The sequence below is a fragment of the Trichogramma pretiosum genome, unplaced genomic scaffold, assembly GCF_000599845.2.
Source record: "Trichogramma pretiosum strain Unisexual culture from Peru unplaced genomic scaffold, Tpre_2.0 scaffold4, whole genome shotgun sequence".
Lineage (NCBI taxonomy): Eukaryota > Metazoa > Arthropoda > Insecta > Hymenoptera > Trichogrammatidae > Trichogramma > Trichogramma pretiosum.
The window spans coordinates 2,602,824-2,625,946 of NW_019641688.1; the positions used below are offsets into that span (position 1 = coordinate 2,602,824).

At 39.7% G+C, this 23,123-nt stretch overlaps 3 protein-coding genes across 4 annotated transcripts; all 3 read left to right on the forward strand.

The window, feature by feature from the left end:
* Positions 1–130: 130 nt before the first annotated feature.
* LOC106656025 (ral GTPase-activating protein subunit beta) lies at positions 131–9,309 on the forward strand. 2 transcript variants are annotated; one of them, XM_014376635.2, is made up of 21 exons: positions 131–759; positions 979–1,399; positions 1,623–1,649; positions 1,745–1,959; positions 2,032–2,215; positions 2,286–2,546; positions 2,953–3,129; positions 3,380–3,481; positions 3,553–3,693; positions 3,768–4,018; positions 4,088–4,580; positions 5,045–5,149; positions 5,389–5,529; positions 5,593–5,753; positions 5,819–5,992; positions 6,287–6,696; positions 6,784–7,201; positions 7,487–7,823; positions 8,148–8,414; positions 8,780–9,029; positions 9,122–9,309. In XM_014376635.2, exons 1-21 carry the CDS (start codon positions 724–726, stop codon positions 9,237–9,239), a joined length of 4,689 nt encoding a protein of 1,562 aa, XP_014232121.1. In that variant the 5' UTR covers positions 131–723; the 3' UTR covers positions 9,240–9,309. The 2 variants fall into 2 exon arrangements, with proteins under 2 accessions (XP_014232121.1, XP_014232125.1); XM_014376639.2 differs by lacking the exon at positions 1,623–1,649.
* A 403-nt stretch (positions 9,310–9,712) lies between these two features.
* LOC106656021 (odorant receptor 67c-like) lies at positions 9,713–11,428 on the forward strand. Its single transcript, XM_023461605.1, has 8 exons — positions 9,713–9,894; positions 9,967–10,086; positions 10,162–10,544; positions 10,612–10,719; positions 10,806–10,896; positions 10,969–11,105; positions 11,176–11,275; positions 11,375–11,428. Exons 1-8 carry the CDS (start codon positions 9,727–9,729, stop codon positions 11,426–11,428), a joined length of 1,161 nt encoding a protein of 386 aa, XP_023317373.1. The 5' UTR covers positions 9,713–9,726.
* A 1,099-nt stretch (positions 11,429–12,527) lies between these two features.
* On the forward strand, positions 12,528–14,428 carry LOC106656085 (muscle-specific protein 20-like). The gene is made up of 4 exons (XM_014376747.2): positions 12,528–12,689; positions 12,847–13,058; positions 13,753–13,873; positions 13,957–14,428. The coding sequence occupies exons 1-4, from the start codon at positions 12,660–12,662 to the stop codon at positions 14,146–14,148; spliced, it is 555 nt and encodes a 184-aa protein (XP_014232233.1). The 5' UTR covers positions 12,528–12,659; the 3' UTR covers positions 14,149–14,428.
* The last annotated feature ends 8,695 nt before the right edge of the window (positions 14,429–23,123 follow it).

Consider the following 23,123-nt stretch of genomic DNA (forward strand, 5'->3'; position numbering starts at 1 on the left):
ATATTAATTAATGTATTGTGTTATCAATGTTAATAATGCGCTCGGAACGCGCTTAAGCGGCAACTAGTAGCGAGCTACATTATAGATATAGTCGATTCGTAATTAGTATGTAAAGTGTGGCAGACGATAGATACCCACTGCCTCGTTATAGCGAAGCAAGGAGTTGTATACATACTGACAGGTTTGAGAATTTTCGCACGCACTGCACTCGACAGGCCGTGACGAGCAGAGCAAAGCAGAGCGGAGCAGAGCGAGGTATACACGGCAGAGAGGAATAAAGGTGCTTATGCATGCATCACCTCCTTCTTCTTCTCCTTTTCCTCATCCCACTCGTTACCTACGTTCGCCTTTCTTTTACGGAGCTCTCCTGCAGTCGTCATCGCGTATGTTATTATTCAGATATGCACGCATGAGATCATGTACACAGAAGCAGCTCGCAGCAACAAGCTGACGGTGGGAAATTGCTGCGCTGCCGTAGGAGGAAGGATCATCGTCTTCGTCGTCTAGTTATGGTTAGCGGTGCTGCAGTAGGCCCGTTTTATACTTTGACGCTTTATCGTAGCCTGTTGTTTTGTCATTGTCGTCGTCTTCGTCGTCGTCTTCGTTGTGCTGAATGTCAATGCTCCTGATCTGAGAACCAACATGAACTGGAGCTGCTGCTGCTTCTGTTGTTGGCCCTTCAAGTAGATTTGGCTTCGATTACAAGCACTTTTTGCATCATCTATGAATTTTGGAGTTTTAAATCGCATTAATAGCAAGGTGGGTGCATTGACACGTAGTTTGTTTTTGGGTCGTGAAATAATGTGAAGTATTGAATCGGCTCATTTGACAGTTTGTTACTTCTGCTGTTTGTTTTGAATTCAGTCATGAGAATTTTAAACGCCCCCACATTCTATTTAAGTGTAAAGTGTTGATAGATTGTAAATTTGTTAGCGTATGTGCTGTATTGTCATAATCATTTCATGTAATAACTTTTAGAGAATTGGAGACAAAATGTACTCGGAGTGGGCATCGCTTAGTATGCTGATACAGCAGGGGACTGATGACAGTCAAAGCGTTCTTGAAAAATTTGCTCCTGGTGTTGGCAGAGAAGTAACGTTGTCCATTGTCAGACAACTTGCGACCAATCTTGGCATTGCTCAGGCTGCAGAAGCTAGTCCTCTCAACACAGATAAAGAAGTACAATGGTGCATGGAAGTTATTTGTTTTGGTTTGTCTCTGCCCTTGACTGAACATGACACTGTGAGAGACTGCGTTAATGTGTACTGCGAATGGCTCTCTGCCTTGTACACTTCACCTAAAATATCAGTGCCTAAGCCAATAGCGCAAGATCCCAATTTCTATGCTAGAAGAATAATTGGACATTTGCATAATCTTTTTGTACCTAGGAAAGGAGAAGGTAAATAAATTTAATATTATCAAAACTAATTTTTTGTAGATATTTCCAAGATATAATGTATCTGAATAAATCTCTGTTAATACTGTAAATAATAGTAGGGGTGATTGTTATTTAACTAACTCTTAATGTTTAACAAATGATTAATGAATAGTATTAATAGTATTAATAATAAGTCTGTAATTAACAAACATATGTAGTTAAATCTAACTCTTTTCTTTCCTAGTTTGGCCATTTTTATACCAGGATTCGGGTAACTCTATACTTATTTTGCATGTCTTATGTGTTTGGTTATTTTCTATTAATCTTTTTAATCACAAAATTACTTATCATAAATTTTATTTTTAGGATCTGACACAATCAATAAACAAGCAGTATTATGTCATAGAGTATTAAGAACATTACAGCAAGTAGCTAGAAGTTCCACTACTTTAGACAGAGAAACATGGGAAAGTTTACTTTTATTTTTAATCGGTATTAATGATGCTCTCTTGGCTCCACCTGCAATCAGAGAAGATACAGGGGAACAGTTGTGCGAAAGAGTCTTAGGAGTTCTTTTAGAGGTAAAGCAGTTACTTCGATTTTTAAAAACTTAATTTTTTTATATAATTTTATATTCTTTTCCTTTTTTTCAGGTATGGCTTGTAGCATGTGAGCGAAATTTCCCATCACCTCCTTTATGGAAAACCTTACGAGAATCATGTCTACGATGGCGGCATCGTTTATCTTTAATAGAGCAATGGAATCGTGTTTGTTTAGCACTAACAGCTCGTCTATTACACATAATGTATGGACCAATGTTTCCAGAATTAAAAATAAGTGAGTACAAAGACAATTCTTGTCAATCATTTATCACAAATTGATTATTAACAATTTTGAAAATTTGTAGGTGAAGAAGATTCTCAATTAGTCTCTAGTAAAATGTCCAATGAAGCCGTCTCTCAAGCTTGGTACAGGCTTTTGCGTACTATTGGAGATCCTGTAGACTTATGTCGTCCAGCTGTAATTTCACAGACTCAAGCTTTTTTAAGATATGCAATAGCTAGTCCCACTGTTGTCGATCCTTGTCAACATCCTTGTCTCCAGCAATTACCTTACATCTTTCTGAAAGCAATCAAAGGCATTGCTGGACAAGTTGATGCATTTTTAGGTATGTGGATAAAAATGCTAATAACTCCCTATATGAGTTACTGACACATTACACTGTAAAATTGATAATTGTGACTACTCTTTTCTGAAGAGCACAGGTTTTTGGCTGTTAGTTAACGTACATTTTTAAAAAATGTTTTTCAACCAAAGTATTTAACAGTTTTACTTATTAACAACACAATGGTATTTAGTTAAATGATATTTATTGGCTTTCAAGCACTATTCCTGTGGAATTATTAAAAAAATTAAAGAGTAAATAGTTAACAACTATAATTAGAAAAACTGTATTAGTTATTAGATAGACACTACTATAATTAAATAACTTGATAAATACACCGAAAAAAAAACAAGACAAAAACTCCAATGAAAGTGGTGGCGGTACGACCTTCTTTACCTTTGATCTGCAGGAATCACTCAGGCTTGCTGCTGGGAGGATTGCTGCGTAACGACGAATGCCTCTGGGCCCGCAAGTATCGAGCGTATTGCCAGCAGTGGTAACCAGCAGGTTCATTCGACACCAACTCCACCGACCCAACGTAGACTCGCCAAGAGCTTTAGCGTCACACCCTCTGCTGTCACTAAGGGTACACCACTATAATTGCACCAAAAAAACAATTAGTACACCCGCACTTGGGCCAAAAATAGTCATTGTCTTGCTTTATTTATCTGTCTGTTTTTTAAACTCTATTTCGCTTTTATTTTTCTTTCTAAAATGCACTGTGATTTGTGTATAGTTGATTGAGTGTTTTTAGTTTTTCCTACTTAGAAAGCTTTTATTTAAAAAGATTTTAATTGTAACAAAATTCTTATAATTAATATCACATCTCATCATAGGTATTCCAAAGGCTTCGTTGATTGGCCTAACAACGAGTAGAGTTACGAGCTCATCATTGATCAGTACAAATTCTGGGCCTTCCTCGTCGTCTAGTACAACTTGTAAGTAATTAACAATAAATATGTTCTTATTGAAAACATTTTTATTATTTTTTTTTCATTATCATTTCCAGCTATTGTATCATTAAGTCAAGATGTGAGACCCCCATTAGCGTCCGGGCGACCCAAGTGCAATAGTATTCTTCATTTATTTGGAGAATGGCTTTTCGATGCTGCATTTATTGGTACTGATGGGTGGACTCAGCAATCTCCTCGTAAGATTTTCAAATTTTGCTGTTACAAAGATGAAAAATATAAATGCAATATAACTTTATTCGTTTTATATAAGAGCCCAACAATGCTCCTAAACGGCCAGCTTCGGTATTAGTCGATGGTCCGAATTCTCTTCAAGAGGGTCACATGACGGAACTTCCAGCATCTCTCAACATCGATCGTTATGAAGCTGGAAGAGCAGAGGCCATGGGTACCTTGTGTCGAATATTCTGTGCCAAAAAAACTGGAGAAGAAATTTTGCCCGCTTATTTGGCAAGATTTTATCTGGCTATGAGCCATGGTTTGAAAATTAAAAAATTTAATGAGGTTGGTTTTTTGAAGCTCTACCCATAGAAATTCAAAAACTTAAAATAATCACACCGAATAATTTTTCAGGCAAAAGAGTGTCCCGAAACACTGGCCAGTATTCTCATTAATTCTGCCGATTTATTCCGTCTCGATTTGGATGGCGTGCAAGTATTAGTGCCACACGTTCTGGCCGCATTGGAACTCGTACTTCCAGAAAAAGATTTACGACTCAAATCAAATTCCATATCGAAGGTTGAACTTCACAGATCGTCTATTCATTTGCTTTTATCGATGCTATCGTTGCCGCTGCATTTCCAAAATTTACCAATCAAGGAGATACCCGCGTCGTCGACAGGTTCACACGAAAAAACTCCAATAACTTTTGCCCAATTGAAACCGCGACTCATGAACCTGTTGATAAACGCGATACAAGTCGAGGTCGATCCACAAAATACACACATGTTATTGGGTGGCTTATTGCTGAGTGTTCAAGACTCGGCGGCGTCTGAAGAAGTAGACCAAGTTACACAACTGGATAGTAATATATCAAATGAACCATCAACTAATTTGTTGTCATCTGGTAATTCAAATTATTTTCATGAATCAATTATATTTTTGGGTTTGCTCATTTCATTCATCTACTGTGAAAGTTTACATTTTAAATTATTTTTTCATACATCCTTTCATATTTTACGAAATGCCCTTTTTTATGAAATCTTTCATAATACATTTGCACGATTTTTATATATTATATCTTTCATATATCATTAAACGTGTGCGAAGACTCTTATATAATCATATATTTTATAATTGAACATTTTTGATTCGGTAAAATTATACAAGCATCGTGAGGATGAATCATATCCATATATATTGATAAACTAAAATTTCGGCTGTGCATGCATATACACTTGATTATTGTTGGTACGCTTCTCTAACTTCATACGTTATTGTTTTTTTGTGTTTCTGCTTCCATTGTGCATTCATTCTGCTATTGGCCTGTTTCTACGAAAAAAAAACGAAAAAAAATTCACTCGGGTATAGTTTGCACCAGCGACACAACCAGTCAGATAAGCATATCCAGCGATCTGCGCTCTCTTGGCGACACATCCGACATTGCTATGCTTCAAGAAGAAAGCGTATCGTTTGGTAAATATTTATGCTACTATTTTTTTCTGGCGAATGTGTATGATTGAATTATTGAAGTATTAAACTTACTTTTTTTTATTCACGCCTTATGACGTTAAGTTAATGATATGCTTGCACTAATTATAATAAATTTTATGTTTTTGCTACAATGTAAAAAGTTACAGGAGTAAGGGCGATGCTCCAAAATATGTCAATACTTTTTATCAATTGTCAGATTAAACGATGTTATACTTTTTCAGACTCGGCTCATGCCCTTTTTGTACGAGCCACGTATTTAGTATGTCACAGACTTATATCATCATGGAAAACAGATCTGAATATATCTTTGGCAGCTTTAGAAATGTTATCTGGTTTAGCAAGAACACGCATTCGTGAGACCGGTAGGTGAAAGTAAAATTTCCAGCAGATGAAAAAATATAACAATTGGTTACTACAATTTTCAGATTCATTAGAATGCAAACGCGCCGTGAAGTGGCTGTGCGACTTTATATCTTACCAGTGTTACCGACCACCTCCGGCACACTCGAAGGATCTGCACTCGTCGATCGTCGCTGCCTTTACCTGTCTCACTACTTGGCTAACAGCGCATCCTCAACTTTTACAGGTACGATCAGTAAAGAAATCTTCAAAAATCATAATTACTCAAAAATTGTAATTGCAATGTTTCAGGACAAAGAATGTCTAGCCACGGTACTGGAAGTCGTCGAACTAGGCGTATCTGGTTCTAAATCCGTGGGCAAACCTGGCGAAGCAGTAAAAATGAAAGACGAGAAGGAATTGAAGCCGGCGTCGATGCGCGTTCGTGACGCTGCCGATGCGCTACTCACTACCATTCTCGAGCAGGTATAAATACTATTGCCTAGCGCAAATAATCTAAATAAATAAGAAATTTCGCCGATCGGTCATTATCTTATGGATGGAAAATTTGGGTGCATCATAAATCAGTTTTCCGATCGTAAATTTTGCACCGCGATGATTATATAGTGTTTTTACGAGCGACGGTGCTTGACCGAGCTCGGCATCTTGGCAAAGTTCTTGACAACTGGTTTCTTCGCATTATCTCTCGCGACGGCTTATTTTCATTCTAAACTCGGTACATTATTTATCGAAATTATTTTATCAAAACTCCTTGCGCAGGTCGGCTACTTTCCAAGCGTCTGCGGAGCCGAGTCTCTTTCATCTCTCCTCGATGAGGTCTCGCTGCTGCGTCACTGCAACAGCTGGGCCGGAGGTCAAATCGCGCGCGAAGCCGTGGTCGAGCGTTTCCGCTACTTCGTGGCCGATAACGCGACTATGCTCGCCTTGCTGGAGGAGCCGCTGGGCAACGATCAGGACCCCCAGCCCACGGTCACGGTGCTGATTCGTGGCCCGTTCGGACGTCACGCTTGGACGATGCAGTTGAGGCATTTGCCGCGGCACAGGTCCGTCGCGAGGAGCACCAACACGAATCCAGGAAGACCATTGCCACTCGGCGATGTGCAACAAACGCCGGAACACAAGCCTCGATTCTTCCCAGATAACGTCGATAAAATACCGCATTGCAAAGTGTAAGCTGCCTTGTAATCATTTTCTTCCCCTTCATAAGTTAGGCATGAGTAGAGTAAATAACACGATTTTTTTTTACTTCTCAATAGAGATGACTCCATACCTAGCTTGGAAGCGGTCATGAACGAGAGCGAATCGATAAAAAATGAGCATCAAATTCTGCATCAATTGCTCGACTATGCAATTGCCAGTGAGAAAAAGTCCAATGAAGAGAATGCCAAGCGAGTCGAATCGGAAAGATTGGCCGAGTGCTCGTCGCCTAAAATCTGTCACGATTTCCAAACCGCTCGACTGTTTCTCAGTCATTTCGGCTTTTTGAACGTCGAATCTAGCGATGAAAATAATTCCTCTGGCCTGTCGGGTTTGACAGCTTTAGATCCGACTATGGCCGGCTTCGCTGCAGACTTGGAAAATCTCGATCACATAAGCGCCAGAACGTGCGACACGGTGCACGTGTTTTACGTTAAAGCTGGACAGACCGCGCCAGAGGCTATTTTGGCTAATGTGGTGAGTGTGTCTTTTTAAATTTATATTACACATTTAAGAAACCTCTCGAGAATTATGTTCAGTACTTTAAATGACGATTACGATCCGCAAATAGTTTGGAAGTGTTTAGTATTGCAGCTTGTGTGACTCTTTAATACATTTTTTATTTATAACGTTCTTGGTATTATGAGCTTTCATTAGCGAAATGCTAATTTTAACTTTGAAAGAGCGTGATTCACACTCATTTTCACAGTCTATCTATATTACAAATACATATTATTATTCATTTTTTTTCATTACTTTCAGCTACACGAGAGCAACGTATCGTCGAATTTTCTTGAATTTCTCAATACGCTAGGATGGCCGGTGTACGTATCGTCTCACGCGGGTTGGACGGGCCACGTAAGAACGTCTTGGCGCTCAACATCGTCGTCGTCGTCGAGCGACGCGGCGAACAGCAACGGCAACAATCCAAGCGACGATAACGCAGAACACGGCGGGGCTCGTTACAACGGTCAAAGCCAGGTATTGTACTGGGCAGACGTCAGCTCGGAAGTCGCCTTCGTCGTGCCAACTCTGTCGAACAGCGCGGCTTCTGAGAGTCTGCCGCCCGCCGATGGTAATTACAACGAGAGCAACAATGGTGAGTGAAAATAGCTCTCGTGACGCTCACTCGCGCTCAACGAGGAAAATTCACGCGCGATTCGGTTAAACGCGAAAAACAATTCAATTTTAAATGCGTGTGTCAGTGAATGCATCTCGTGGGAAACATTTTGCGGGAGTTTATGAATTCCCCCTGCGTGATTCAGCCTAGCGTGACGAAGATATCCGTATGCGTTCGTTTAACTCAGCCGCGAAAGAATTTGAAAATTTACAACTCGAGAACGCTCGTTGATTCATTAAATTATTGCTCCTCTTTCTGCATTAATAACATTATTTAAATCCCTTTTTCGCTCGTTCGATGCAGTTTGGTTCGAGCGATGCGTCAGCGTCGGCGGGGGCGCCCATGCTTTTTCCAATACGTCAGCGAGTCAGCCGAGAGCAATGTCCTTGGACTTGGATAAACAATCGTCGAGTTTGGCCTCGGCGGGATCGACAGCAGCAGCGACGCAACAAACCAACGAGCCGACGAGGCCTCGCAGGACGACGAAACCTCCGTTCCCCGCGCAGACCGACACCAGAATCATGGTAGTCTGGTTGGAGAGCTATGAGGATTTCTCTCAGTTTCCCATTTGTAAGGATGATGATTTTTATTTCGTCGCGTGGATGTTTTTATTATGACGATTAATATTTTCACGAGAGCGCGTTGATGACTCGGTGTTTAGTTAGCGGTCAACATTTGAAATAGCCAACTGAGCACGACGTCGTCGTGTATTATTATGAATGAAAAGTGAAATAGCGAATGAGGTAACTCTCGTGTTGAGTCTCTCTAGAGAGAGTTATTTTCTGCAGAGTTAACGCATCGTAAAAATAAAAACCAATTTGACGCGAGTTCATCGCACTCGACGATGAAGTTTACGTACATAATAATACACGCACGGATAAGCATTTATAAATGTACAAAAATGAACGAAAAAACAAAACAAAACATTTTTTTAGCTGGCCTACTGCCCCATACGAGTACTGGCCTGGATAATTCGAGAATACTTCAAGCTTGCGACGTGCACGTTATTTATCTGCAAGCCCTGGCAAGCGGTCTGATGCGCGTCAAGCTCCAGGGCCCGACTTCGCGTATGAATCTCGCGACGCCCCTGATCGATGGCATGGTCGTTTCACGGCGCGCCCTGGGCTCCCTCGTCCGGCAAACTTGTCTCAATATAGGACGAAGAAAAAGACTGGAAAACGATAGGTAAGCAGCGTCGAGAGCGACTAATGGCGACTCGTTTCGGCCAATTTGCGCGGGCGGCAAGAGTTAATTTCGTTTGCGATTTCCTTTTTCAGCTATCATCCGCCACACGTAAGGAGGCGGCTGAAAATACAAGACATGGTGCAGAAGTACAAGCGAAATCTGCAGCCGCCCGAATTGTTGACATTGTTATTTAATAGCACGCAGATGTAAGATAGGCAGATATATATATACATATATTTTTATTTATGCAGCAATTACTTGTGATATATTATTATTACTATAATATAATTTTTGTCAGGCAATAAACTTGTCAAACTTACTATCAATCTTATTGATTTATACCTGCAATTCCAATTGAATATTAATGATAATTCTCGGGACTATAGGACAGATATAATGGGAGTTAGTTTACTCGATGCTTTTGTATTAATCTATTGACAAAGCTATTAACTTTAACGCGTTGATCAATCATAGGAAAAAAAACGTACTATAAAGGCGAATTGATCAACTATAACGTGAAAAAAAATGAAATTATCATCGATAAGTACACCAATTGACTCTTTCTTTTATTCTACGTGTAATGAGGAATAATTGAATTCACAAACATATAACGTCTACTAGGAAGTAAAAAATTATGCTTGGATCTTAAAAATTAAAGTTTCATTAGACTAAACTTTAAAATAAAAAGTTACCAAAAATGGCAGGAAAATTCGAATCGATCGAAAAATTTTACGACCAACCTTTTTTCGCTTTGAATAAAGTTACTTTTAGAATGTCGGGATGGTGGCCGTTTCAAGAGACCAAAAAACGGCAAATGATTTGGAGTTTTGTTTGGTTTTGCATCGTCACAGTCGTCATCCCAGAAGTACCATAATATTCAAACACTTCTATGTTAACTTAATTAGCTTACGATTATTCAATTTATTCATACACTCAGGTAATTTATCTAATTCAAATTATCAAGGACTTGACAAAGGTAATCGAATGTTTCATGGCCCTGACAATTACCTACGGTGCATTCACCATGGCGTTCAATGCCTGGCACAACAACGACTCGGTATATAATTCTCAAACTTTTTTCACGCGAATCTAGCATTTTTTTATTCTTTTCCAAAATTCATTTCACGTATAGCTGAAAAAGATCCTCGAGCACATCTACTCGAACTGGGAAAATCTGCGCGACGAGCAGGAGCTGCGAATATTCACCGATCGCGCGACCATCTCGAGGCTCGTGAACATAGTCTATGCTCTGGCTGTGTTTTACAACATCATGATACACACGGTGTCACCACTGATTCCACCCGTCGTCGACTGGTTCATGATCGGTAACTGGACGAGGCCCGAGAAAAATCTGCTCGAGGTCGAGTATCTGTTTCTCGACCCGGACCGGTATTATACATTAATTTACGTTCACGGCGCGCAAGCTGGATTTCTCGTTGTGTTCGTTATCGTCACCCACGATACGTTCTTCATGACGATAACTCAGCACTCGTGCAGCATGTTTACGCTTTTAGGGTAATAATACGACGCGCTCTGTTTTTCCGCGAGGCTCGAGATGTATTTTCACGAGTTGTAATTGCAGGCACAGAATACGCAAGATGGACGAAGATATTTTGAAGAGAAACAGACGCCACTCTTACGCCATGCAAAGAGTCAAAGAAATCATATTTTTCCATCGAGACTGTCTCAGGTTCTGCTGAAATTATTTTCATTTTTCATTTTGAAGCAAATGACTTGATTATAACTCCTTTCGAAACTGAATGTGCTTTAATGTAGATTCGCTCAACTGTTGGAAGACACGATGAGCGTCATGTTTTTATTTCAATTGTTTCCGAGTGTATTAATGATTAGCGTCGTTGGAGCTCAAGTAAGCTTGTGTTCTATTATAGTTCATTAATAGTAAACGATCGAGCAAATGATTCTTTCTATCGTACCGCAGGCAATGATTCGTGCCCAGGCAATCGAAGAATTGATCAAATTCGGATTCATATTTATTTCCATGATAGTTCGTTTGTTCTTCATTTGCTGGTGCGCTCAAAGTATCATGGACAATAGCCTCGTAGTAATGTCATATTTGTAAGTTGATTCTAAATATTTTTGAGTTTGGTATTTTTATCGTGATCCATGCCTTGAAAAATTCTCTTAGAGCAAATACGAGGTGGTACGAGTATCCTGAAAGCTCGAAAAAATTGTTCCAGCTGATGTTTATGAGATGCTCAAGGCCTTCTTATCTGACGGCCGGCAATGTATTTACTTTGAACTTCGTTACTTACGCTGCGGTATAATAAAATGCAAATTGTTTTTTTTTTTTTTTATCGAACAGATATTTTTCATTACTATTACAGATGATCAAAACTTCCATGTCGTACTTGACGATGATTCTTCAAACGCAGGAATAAAATCTCTAACGAATGGAGCAAAGAAACTAATAGTTATTTTGCCGAGATGAACACTCGAGTCAAAATTGAAATTGTAACAAATAGTTATCCACGTATTTTGTACTCTTAGTGAAAATTGTCACGTAAAACTTACACTCTTGTACGAAGACTCTAGCGTAGATGTATCAATCAATTTAATGCAATGTAATCAATGATGTCGTATTTTATAATAAAGTGAAACATCGTATGGTAAAATGTGAGCTAACGACAATATGTTCCTTGCCAAAAGGTAAGTGTATGAGTTACGATGTATCATGTTACGAGAAATTTTGAGCATTATATATTTCACGAAATATTTTGCGCCTATGCTGCGAGCGTAGCATAAATCACGAAAGGGGGAACCTATGTCGGTCATTTCCGCGTGTGTACGAATGTTTATTTTAACCGTAATTGATCTCATAATATCTCTCGATGATCTAGATGTATCGGTAATTAAACGAAGGAAAATAAACACTTGTTTCACTATCCGCCAACTATATACAAACTTATCTTCCCAGTGAAGGAGAGAAAGAAAAAAAGAAGTCAATAGATTTTGTGGGTGTAAAGGCGGAAGTGGCGAAATCAGCCCGCGATCGACGAAAAACACCATCGAAAAATTCCTCATATCGAAGAAAGAGAGAAAGAAATAAAAAGCTCACAGCCTGAGATTGGGTCGTCTCTCGAGAGTGATTCACCCGCACAAGTCGAGCCGCGAATCTCGAAGTTTCGCCATCGCAAATACAGACATACTTTACGCGCCGATATTTCCTTGCGAGTAAAGCTTCAACTCTCTCTCTCTCTCTGTTCGAAAGCTCTCTTCCAATATTAGAATAACCCTGATGACGATGGCTACTGCTGATGCTTACCCCACTTGCAAGTACTCGTGCTCGATGATGATGATGATGAGCTTCGCTTTGCGCGCGCGCGCGCCCGCGAAATCAAGGCTACTTTTTTTAACTTCAGAGAAAAGCGATGCGCGCGGGGGGCCGCCGTGGTATATGGCAGCCTGTTGCTGTTGCAATGATCCATATTTATATATAACACGCATCGGAGTTTCGGCCGATTGGTGCACGATCGTGTAAACGTATAAAACGCCCGCGGCCCATCGACATCGGCATCATTTCAGTCTCTGATCTCTGACCGTGAGCTTCGAAGAGCTTACTTTACTTACTTTACTTATCCACAAGCACAAAACAACAAAATCGACTTCAACATGTCTCTCGAACGTCAAGTCCGCATGAAGGTATATTCTACTACTACACTACAGTGCCATTGATAATTTTTGGTGTCGTGATAATATTTACTCAGTGTTTTCTTAGTTTGTGATCGTTTACATAGGGCTTTTGAAAAAACAAAACAAAATAAGTTCGGTGTTTTTACAACGTTTTCTTGTCCCGCAGATCATGTCCAAGCGCAACCCCGAAGAGGAGCGCGAGGCACAGCAGTGGGTCGAGACCGTGCTCGGCAAGAAGTTCCCCGCTGGTATGCCGATCGAAGACGTCCTGCGCGACGGCACTCAGCTCTGCGAGCTGATGAACAAAATCAAGCCCGGCTCCATCAAGAAGATCAACACCTCCGGTGGAGAGTTCAAGATGATGGAGAACATCAACAAGTGAGTTTTTTCCCCCTTTCGATCTTCAATTTTATACTCGTCATAAATTATAATTTTTGAGATAAATCATCGAGCTGGAGTGTCGTTGAAAACTGGCAGCGAAAGTGAATTATTGTTCATAAAACTGACGAGTAAAAAAAAAATTTTGGCATTGTTTCAACGCACAAATGTAGTCATTCGGTATTTTAAACGATGAAAGAATGTGCAATGTATCATATAGGAGCGGCATAAATACCGATCCTCGATCGATCGGAAAAATCTGAAAATATGTTTTGAAAACTTTTCCTTGACACGGCGAAATTGTCTATTAAACCAAAGAAGGTTACGCGCGGGTACGTATCTTAGATTTCATGAAAAGTCTCTAGTCGCGAAGGCAAAAAGTCATAACGATCTGCTAATAAAATCTCGTCGCGTCACCCAGCGCACGGTCTGGCAAAAAGGCATTAATCCATCGACAAGACACATCCCATTAATTTCATAAATAGTCTGTGAAATCCGTCCAATTTGGCAAGACTCGAAAAGCTCGTCATATCTCTCGGGTTCTGTACAAAGTCCGCTTCTTTCTCGGCTGCATGTGTAGACTGACGCGAGGTTTAATGTTGATGATGCGACACTTGCCCCCGGTGCACAACTGCACACACGCATACACGAAGCGTGCCATTACTTTTAATTTCACGTGGCAATTAAATTGCAGATTCCAAAAGGCCCTGATCGAGTACGGCTTGTCCGACGTCGACGTTTTCCAGACCGTTGATCTCTGGGAGAAGAAAGACATCGCACAGGTCATCACAACCCTGTTCGCTCTCGGTCGCGAGGTAAGTTTCCGAGCTTGCATGGCGACAAAACAAAAAAATCGTTTCGTACGTGCAAAATTTCATTTAATTTTTTCCCCTTATAGACCTACAGACACCCAGAATACACAGGCCCACATCTAGGACCCAAGCCCGCCGACGAGTGCAAGAGACAGTTCACCGAAGAGCAATTGAGAGCCGGCGAGAGCGTCATCGGTCTCCAGGCTGGCAGCAACAAAGGCGCCACCCAGGCAGGACAAAACATGGGTGCGTCCCGCAAAATCCTCCTCGGAAAATGAAGCGATTATTCAATTTTTCTCAACCATAGATGCTTAGTTTTATATTAGATTTATGTAGAAAATTAATGTATCGAAAAAAATTCATTCTTGCATTGTGATTTTGGAGGTACGACGGAAAAGGACGCATTTTCATCCAGCTCGATCTCTATTATCGCGTTTGATTATGTATACACTTTTTACGTACGAGTTAAGTTTAATTTAATTTATGTGTGGTTTTTATCACGATAATCATTGTATAACACAAAAATTGTGCGACATTTTTTTTTGAATAAAAAAAAAACAAATAGATTATTTATCATAAAAAAATCAACACGTTATATTCATTTCATTTCCGATTGACAGAACTATTTCCCGAATGTTTTATTTTCTCCAAAAAATTGAAAATTTACAAGCGGAACTCGGATCGGAATCGAACATCCAACTTGTTCGAGAAGTCTTTTTGACGAAACAGAGCTTTTTTACACAAGAATCTCAAGCGAAATTAAAAATATACATATTTTTATAAGAAATTCTGCACGCTAAGAACCATCCATCTTCCGAAAATTTCAAATGGGTCAGCGAACGTAACGTAACATTTCCGACGATATATTTCCAGATTCCATAGGAATTTCGCGCAGCGACGAACGAAAATAGTTCTCCATATGGCGTATTGTATTACGCACATATACACACTTAAAAACGAAGCAACGTTTCTTGCATCGCGATTATCATTTATATGCTTCTATTTGCTCAAGAAAACGCGAAAATCGTGCGGACGCGCACGCAACTGCCGTAAGCCGCCTTGTTGGAGAAAAGTTTACTTTGGCCGGCAGCGAATTTGAGCTTCTCATTTATTTTCAAATAATTCGGTAAACTCCAGATTTTCAGACGCCCGTCGACACTGGGTTAAATTTAGAGCCTTTACAAACAGTAGCGGGTGAGCTTGCAAGCACGCATTTGCATTTGCAGTCAAAGGTTTACGGTAGCGGTCGAGTAAATACTTTTTTGTAATATTTTTTATCTCGAATTCGAAAAAATTGATAGTAATCGATATAAACTGTACGAAAGATAGAAAAGATAATGAACTGAAAAAATTTATGTCGTGATTTTTTCTTATCTTTAGAAAAAATGATTTTCAACTAATGCTTTAGATAAAAAGAGATAAAATTCGAATGACGTAATTAATAATAATAACAAATTGTTCAGCAACTTATTCAATTCTCTATTTCTCATCCATTCTCGAACGTAAAATTATTGCAAATGACTAGTTGCAACGGAGATGAGAAAGCATCGATAACGTAGAAAATGCTCGTGCTCAACGATCGATACGTTCCAACGAGGTACCATCATGGGTAACTTCCAAGCTTTTAACGATAAACTCATCTTCTACTATATCCGACCAAAATAAAAACGAAACTCGAGCGTTGACAAAATTTTGTTGAAAAAAAAAATAAAGCTCAACTTTGTTTTACATATAATTCGAAAGCTTTTTCGAACTAATATTTTAGTGTTTGTATCGGAGGTAAGAGCAGGTATTTCTTACAATAGAATTTTTCTCCTATAGCGAAAAGTTTAGTCGTCGGCTTTTCTTTTCCTTTGAAATTCGTACGCTATGTTGAAGCCAACGAGACTACACTCAAACATCAGTGGATAAAAGAATTTTTATTCTCCATCTTTTAACGCGGTGATACACAAGGTAAGAAAACAAAAAAAGGTCCTCGAGCGAAGTAGCGTTTACATCGAAAGTATAAGTTTAAGTATCAAAGGAATTATTATACAATGCAAAGCTCGAGTGGTTCTCTCGTAAACAAGCTCGTAAACAAAAATCATGCCAAAAAGTATCGAAACTCAAGCGAACATTCGAAGCAGCGTATATAATACATAGTACGAGACGGAAAGTTACCGCAAGACTCGAGACCCGCACTGCACTTGCGAGCAAGTATGAAAATTACAACAACTCGCACGATACGTCGCTGCGAGCTTTCGGCTGCTGTGTATGCGGCTTACCACTGCTACTGCTGATCGTCCAGTTTGTATGTATAACTACTTTTGTGAAGTTTCGGATGAAAATGCCAGCGATACATGCACATAAGCGCGTGCTGCTGTGCAGAGGACATAATTCAAAATCTATCAAGCGTGGATCGAGCGCTAAAATGGCTCATTGGCAAAGTAGAGAGATGCGCGCACAGCCACGGGTATATAATATGATGCAAAAAGCAAAATCGGTACGAACGCAAGTTTCAATAAATATCATCCTTGAATATCTATCGAGCTTGCAGTGAGCTTTTTTGCTTCGAGAAGTTAAAAAAAAAGTTAAGTACGTAAAGCTTAGGTTCATCGTCAGTATACGGATTTTGGATTCGTGTATCAATCGTGTCTGACGCTTTAACATCGAATTCAATGGCGTTTCGACTCTATACTAATCTTTCATAATACGTGCGCTGCGCCGTTATATCATAGGTTTAACGCACGAGTACGGTACGGCATACCACATTTCGCGCATGGCCGCCGGCCAAGCAATTTCATAATGCAATTTTCGCAATAATATTTACACGCACGGATCGAATGCATCGCGCGCGCATTACTCACTCATTTTTTTTCCGCCTGCTCTATAATATATCTATATCTACATGCGTTTATAAGTTGCAATTTTCTTCGCGGGTACAACACGAGTCAACCATCGCTTCACTCAAAGATCGTAGTCATGAGCACGAAACGCTACATTATCATGAGGATGTAACTCGATGAGGAAATTTTTTTGTCGCATCGATGTTCTTAGCACTGAAGGCGCGTCGACGACGCGCGCACGCACGACTTAATTATAGGTGAAATATTGCGTGCGTGCGAAATATCCTACACGCGCGCACGGCTAAAGCCAAAAATAAAAATGCGCGAACTGCAGCAGCATCAGCAGCGGCATTTTTCAGCCTGCACGATGATCGCGTGGGCGTATACGTGTATTATAGAATATATGCTGCGCGTCAAACCATCCGTATATTATCTCGTCGCATACATGTATGTATATGTGTGAGCTGAGGCTCGCAACTCTTCTTCTTCATCGTCGTCGTCGTCGTCGTCGTCTTCTTTGCAACTGTCTGCATACATATTATGCGCGTCTCTGTGTATTTTCTCCATTCTATCTTTAACTTTGGCGTTTCGAGCCTGCGCGCGACTGTGTAAGTGCAACGCACATACACGTACAACCGATTCGAGCCATAAGGCTTCGTTGTAGCGCGGCGTCGCTGCAGCTGTGCGCGACTTCGCGCCGCGATATTATGCTAACGACCAAATTTCGCTCGAAAGCTCACCGCCGAGCAGAGATTTTCATCTTTCTGTATTATGCTCGCGTACACCGGGTGCGGTGGCGAGCGATACAAAAATCGAATCGCTAGCTACACACGGCTGTTACTGATTTTTTCCATCGGCTTTCTTTATACGTGCTATACAAGTTATAGAATTGGCACGGAAAATTGTGTGGAAAAGTCATTAAGAGAGATCGTGGGGCGCTCGAGGCCGCGCGCTGCACTGTGTAAAATCGCGCGCGCCCACTCGCCGCGCGAAAAAGCTCCGCACAGCCATACTACGCGTGTCTCTATGTTTTTGTATCTTTTCGACCACTATACGTTTATATTTTATTATAACTCAATGCTGTTAGCCGACGTAAGACGTATTACGTGTGTTGTGTGTGTGTGTGCTTGTGCGCGCACCACGATGCCGAGATATTCATAACATTTTTCGCAAGTACACGAGAGCTCGCGGGGCTCTGCATATATTTATACGGATTTTCGCGTTGTGTTATACATATGAGCGTATTATACGTATGGGCGCAATCTTTCGTATATTTTACATAATATAATATAAATGTCACACACAGTATTCAGAGGGTGTATGTATGCTAACATTCCACACTGGCCGTATTTCAAAACTTTCGACTATTTTCAAGCGATGTGCTCTCTCTCTCTCTCTCTCTCTCTCACTCTTGTTTGTAGATGTGTATTCTATTTTTTAACTTTAGCTATTTATACATGAAAGCAGTTCACTCGTTTCTGCGTTTGTGTATGTGTGTGTGTACCTGCAAGCTTCTCGTGAATTTCAACTTTTGGAATAAATATTATATGCATATCGTTCGAGCATGTATGCGTGCAGCTCGCGAGTAAACGCGTATTATGTAGGTGAGCATACCTCGGGCCATTAAACGATCGCCCGTTCACGTACGATATATACTTTTTGTTACGATCCGCAAGCTCGTGCAAGCTTGCGCGCGCGCGCGAGAGAGAGAGAGAGTGAGTGAGTTCCGTGCAGCGCTAATTAAATCAAATGAGTTATTAGTCTCTATGCGTATTTAAACGCGTTCGCGATCTTTTAAAGGTCCGCGCGTAAACATATGCCAACTCTTTTAGAGATTTGTTGAAATTTCATATACACATACTAGCGCGTACTCGTGCTTCGCCGTTATTACACCAGCAGCTGTATCGCGCGCCCGCGCGACGACGAGATCATCGTTCCGAAAATTCCAATCGCAAGCGGAGCGCGAGACAAATTTTATAATTAGCTGGGCAATAAAGTAAGAATTTGGACAGATTTTTCCCCTCGGATTTGTGGATATATACGGGCGTAGAGCTTGTCGACTTAATGGCAATTAATCGAGGGTTCGAAATTACCTATAAACATATATTTCTTCATACGTATGAGGAGGTGTGTGAAAAAAAAAAGATTTATAAGGCCGAGCTTGTACAATTTTGGTGATACTTAAAGAGCCCAAAAGTCGTTCGAAACGCGTTACTATATCACTCATATAAAAATAGGCGAGCAGTAGGCCACTCCATGCGCGACACGTAAGCTGCATGCTGTTCTCGTGAGCGTGCAAGTTCCATAGAATTTGCGAAAATGCAATTAGGATGACTGCGTCGCGGTTACGGGAGAACAAGAGATAAAAGACAACTGCCAGAGAAAGAGAGTCAGAAAGGCAGTGATGTGCATAGGGATCGAGGATGACTGGGTATGTGTATGAAAAAGCTCTTTCTCTGTAATATGACTCATCGCCGCACCAACAGCATATACACATTTGCAGCTTTCTCTCTCTCTCACTCTCTCTCACACACACACACGAAAGGTTCTCCGTGCCAATGGGCCGCTACCACGAGAGAGACTCTAGCTAAATTTGTCCGAGCTTACATAGTACACGTAAATGCATGTGCAGCTGCGGCGTTCATATCGCATATGTGCGTATCATGGCGTTGCGTATTACAGGGAGCCGTACACACACGCACACACACACTCGAGTCCGAATTCTCATTTTATACACGATCGTTACGCGGGTGTCGGAGTAAAAGAGTATACGGAGCTTTCGATTTCTTCATTATACTCGAAGTATGCGGTGGCGGAAAAGCCATACGCGAGTTAGAGAAGTTCGTATGCACGCGTACGCACACGTCCACAATCGTTCGTGTATGAGAGGGAGAGAGAGAAGTGCCGTACACTTTTAGCTGCCAAGAAGCCAAAGTATATACTTGCAGTTGTATAGTTGTAGCAGCGGAGCAGGAGCTGCGCTCCTAAAGCTCACCTTATGATTCATATTTTGTTTTTGGACGTGATGCGCGTTATGCGCTCGCGCTTGTACGCCCTAGCAACACAACTCGGGGGGCTTACGATGCACATATATAATACGCGAGCTTGCGAACGTTACGTTCTTGCGTGCATAATACATATACAACATATAATCCGTATAGTCTTGTATTAAAGTCGTTGTATTTTTGGACGAGGCAGGCTGATGCGCGTGCGTGGAAATAAGTGATTCGCGAGGCAATTAATTTTTATCGATTTAATGAGAAAGAGAGGAAAAAAAAATTATAATACATCAATTGCTTTAGTTTTGATAGCGATCGGTTCTCGCTTTACAATTTTGAGTTTGACGGGGGGTCGTTATTATTATATACAGCCATATAACGCGCACTTAGCACGTCGTAAAGTCAAGCTCGTTCGAATGTCGCGATCCCACATCACCAGCCGACATGAATATCCGCCGATTTTCGAAGCGTTATGGCTATTCGATGAAAAGTCAAGGTTGAGAATAGAATGGATGGAATGAGGAAAAAAAACAACAGTTTTCGCATTCTTCGTGCTTGCGTGTTTTTTTTTTTTTTGTATTTCGGACGTGGTCGCGCGATGAGCTTAACCAGAAAGTTAATCGTAACAGCCGAGATGATTACGACCGATGCGAAAAAACAACTTCTTGATTAAATTCGGAGAATTTTTAAAATTTTTTGATATTTCGACAGTGTTTTCTTTGATGAATTTCTTTCTCAAGTCTCTGTTTCTTGCGTGCAATCATGCGTCGAGGAATAATCCGTGGCAAGTATGGCCATTCGCCGTATCGCGTGAAAATATTTCTGGAGATTTAATTGGCGCCTTTTTCTGCTCGAAAATACTTGCTTTTGTGAAAAATACAAAGATGCAGCATTTATCAAGCTCGTATAACGGCAAAGCTTTTTTATTTATTATTTCGTAAGGAATTAAATGAACCGATAAAAAATCTCGCGAGACCTAGTTCTGCTCACCGATCAATCTTTGGAAAACTTATAAATTGTGAAAGATATTACAATAATTTACAGGAGCGGCACTTTGACATAATTCGGTTTGGCGCTCTCCTTCATCTCGATGCTGCATCTTTTTCTCGACTGCACTGGGCGGCGCGCACTCGAAAATATAGCAAGCGCCTCTGCATAATATATAATCTCGTATAAATAATTCAAAACAATTATTTAATGCCGCCAACTTCTATTTCAGTGTCAGCCGGCGCTTTAAATGACGACGCGCGAGTGTCATTAGCCTCTGGCTATAGTACTGATCTCGCGAATGAAAGTGTGCGAAATCGAGGCGATAGCTGCAATTCACAAAACCAACCTACACATAATCGACTGCATGTAGTTTATACTCTTGAAAGAAATTACCTGGAAATTAATGTAAAAAATATGAACTTATCCATCGAGGACCGCGCATCGCGCTCCATCTGGCAATAGTATGGTAATGAGAGAGTCATGGACATTTCTTCAAATGACAAAAAATTCCATTACTTTTTCTACCAATAAAAGCAAACTTTACAAAGTTGCAAATTCGAGCATTTAGTTGAGCAGTAGCTAAGATAACAACTCAAGCAATTGCTAATGCTAAAATAAAATTTCGATAAATTCTCATCACTTATTTTAGTAATATTACTCAATGATTGAACTCAATGATTAATTTGTCGCATGCTTCAAAGCTTTTGCCAATGGCATTAGAAAATAGAAAGAATTTGTGAAACGATTTCAAAGGCGTTGTTGAAAAAGCAAATGATTAGCGGATAACGGGGGTATAAACCGACCGAATGCAGACTTTGAAAAAAAGAATAATAAGAATAAAATCCTTTTATTATGCGAACTGTAGAGACTTACGAGGCCGAATGTAACGCGAAAGAAGGTTGCTTGCAACGCTGTGGTGTGTGTAATCGCTTACTTAATGCTAAAACTTTGCTTTTTCTCTTTTAGTTTTCAAAAATTCGGCTATACACCACCTAACGGTAACTCACAAACTACTCACGCATGCTTGGAAATAAGAGCCAAAATTCATTGAATTTCCGATAGTCTTGTCTTAGATCTCAATACATTTAATTTTTGTATTTTTCAGGCATGACACATTGCTTTTAATGCCAGTATTAAAATTAAATTTCATAAAATAGCAGCAATATTCAAGTTTTTACTTGTAAATTCACGTATTGGTTACATTTATTTGTTGTATATTTACATTAATTTTAGTATTGATTACTTTATTTTTACGTGAAAATAATTGGGTTTTGAGAGACTTGTTACTTTTAAGTAAATATAATCACGAAAATTGCATGATAAAAGTGTGTGTCTGTGTGTGTGTGTGTGGGCAACTTCTTTCAACCATTCAATGACTTAAAAATAAGTTAGAATTCTGGCAAATTATTATATTATCAAGAATTCAATAAAACAACTTCAATTGAGTCTCAGAAGTAGGTTAAACAGGATCAATGACAAACGGTTATATTTTTCAAAATTTATTCATTTTTATTATAGCTATTACTGCATATTGGCACATACTTTTGCTCTAATTTGTTCGCTTATGGCAATTTGGACAGTGAATAATTAGAGCTGTAGCTTTAAACTTTTTTATATGTAGTCAGAACATGAAAAAGAATAAGTTCAAATTTATTCAAGGTAATTTGATATACTATATTGAGTGTTAAATAAATAATCGATCGAAAAGTGGATTTTTGGCTTAGCCATTTCAATAAACAGAACATTCGTGATGACACGATACCATTGAAATTTTTATAATAAATTTAAAAAAACCATAATCTTATCAATTTTAAGCGCTTGTTTATATTTGCAGAGTACCATAACAAAAGTAGTATTTTCCTTGATGATTGCAGTTATGATTTTTTAACATGAGGTAACATGAGGGATGATAGCACGAGTTACGGCAAATTTTAAGTTCATGCTATATTTAAATAATAAAAAAAGCAAACCCAAGTAACCCAATCAATTTCGCAAATAAAAGTAACTCCGTTTAATGTAAAAATTAGCAGGAACTTTTCAAGCTTTTCTTGCATTTTTTTTTAAATTTTAGCGACTGGTTTTGAAAGAATGCCCACCGAATTTTGAGAATTTCTCCCCAAAATTCAAATTTTTTCCCGCCAAATTTCGAAAATTTTCCCGCCAAATTTTGAAATTTTTTCCCGCCAAAATTCAAATTTTTTCCCGCCAAATTTCGAAAATTTTCCCGCCAAATTTTGAAATTTTTTCCCGCCAAAATTCAAATTTTTCCCGCCAAATTTTGAAATTTTTTCCCGCCAAAATTCTAAAATTTTTTCCCGCCAAATTTTAAAATTTTTTCCCGCCAAATTTTGAAATTTTTTCCCGCCAAATTTTAAAATTTTTTCCCGCCAAAATTCAAATTTTTCCCGCCAAATTTTAAAATTTTTTCCCGCCAAAATT

Excerpts from the sequence above, each read along its gene's own strand:
- LOC106656025 (XM_014376635.2), top strand. The coding sequence starts at position 724 with ATGAATTTTGGAGTTTTAAATCGCATTAATAGCAAG. Across the intron at positions 5,530-5,592 it reads AACACGCATTCGTGAGACCG|ATTCATTAGAATGCAAACGC; the intron begins GTAGGTGAAAGT and ends TACAATTTTCAG. Across the intron at positions 6,697-6,783 it reads AAAATACCGCATTGCAAAGT|AGATGACTCCATACCTAGCT; the intron begins GTAAGCTGCCTT and ends ACTTCTCAATAG.
- LOC106656021 (XM_023461605.1), top strand. The coding sequence starts at position 9,727 with ATGGCAGGAAAATTCGAATCGATCGAAAAATTTTACGACCAACCTTTT. Across the intron at positions 10,897-10,968 it reads TTAGCGTCGTTGGAGCTCAA|GCAATGATTCGTGCCCAGGC; the intron begins GTAAGCTTGTGT and ends ATCGTACCGCAG. Across the intron at positions 11,106-11,175 it reads CTCGTAGTAATGTCATATTT|AGCAAATACGAGGTGGTACG; the intron begins GTAAGTTGATTC and ends AAATTCTCTTAG.
- LOC106656085 (XM_014376747.2), top strand. The coding sequence starts at position 12,660 with ATGTCTCTCGAACGTCAAGTCCGCATGAAG. Across the intron at positions 12,690-12,846 it reads AACGTCAAGTCCGCATGAAG|ATCATGTCCAAGCGCAACCC; the intron begins GTATATTCTACT and ends CTTGTCCCGCAG. Across the intron at positions 13,059-13,752 it reads ATGATGGAGAACATCAACAA|ATTCCAAAAGGCCCTGATCG; the intron begins GTGAGTTTTTTC and ends ATTAAATTGCAG.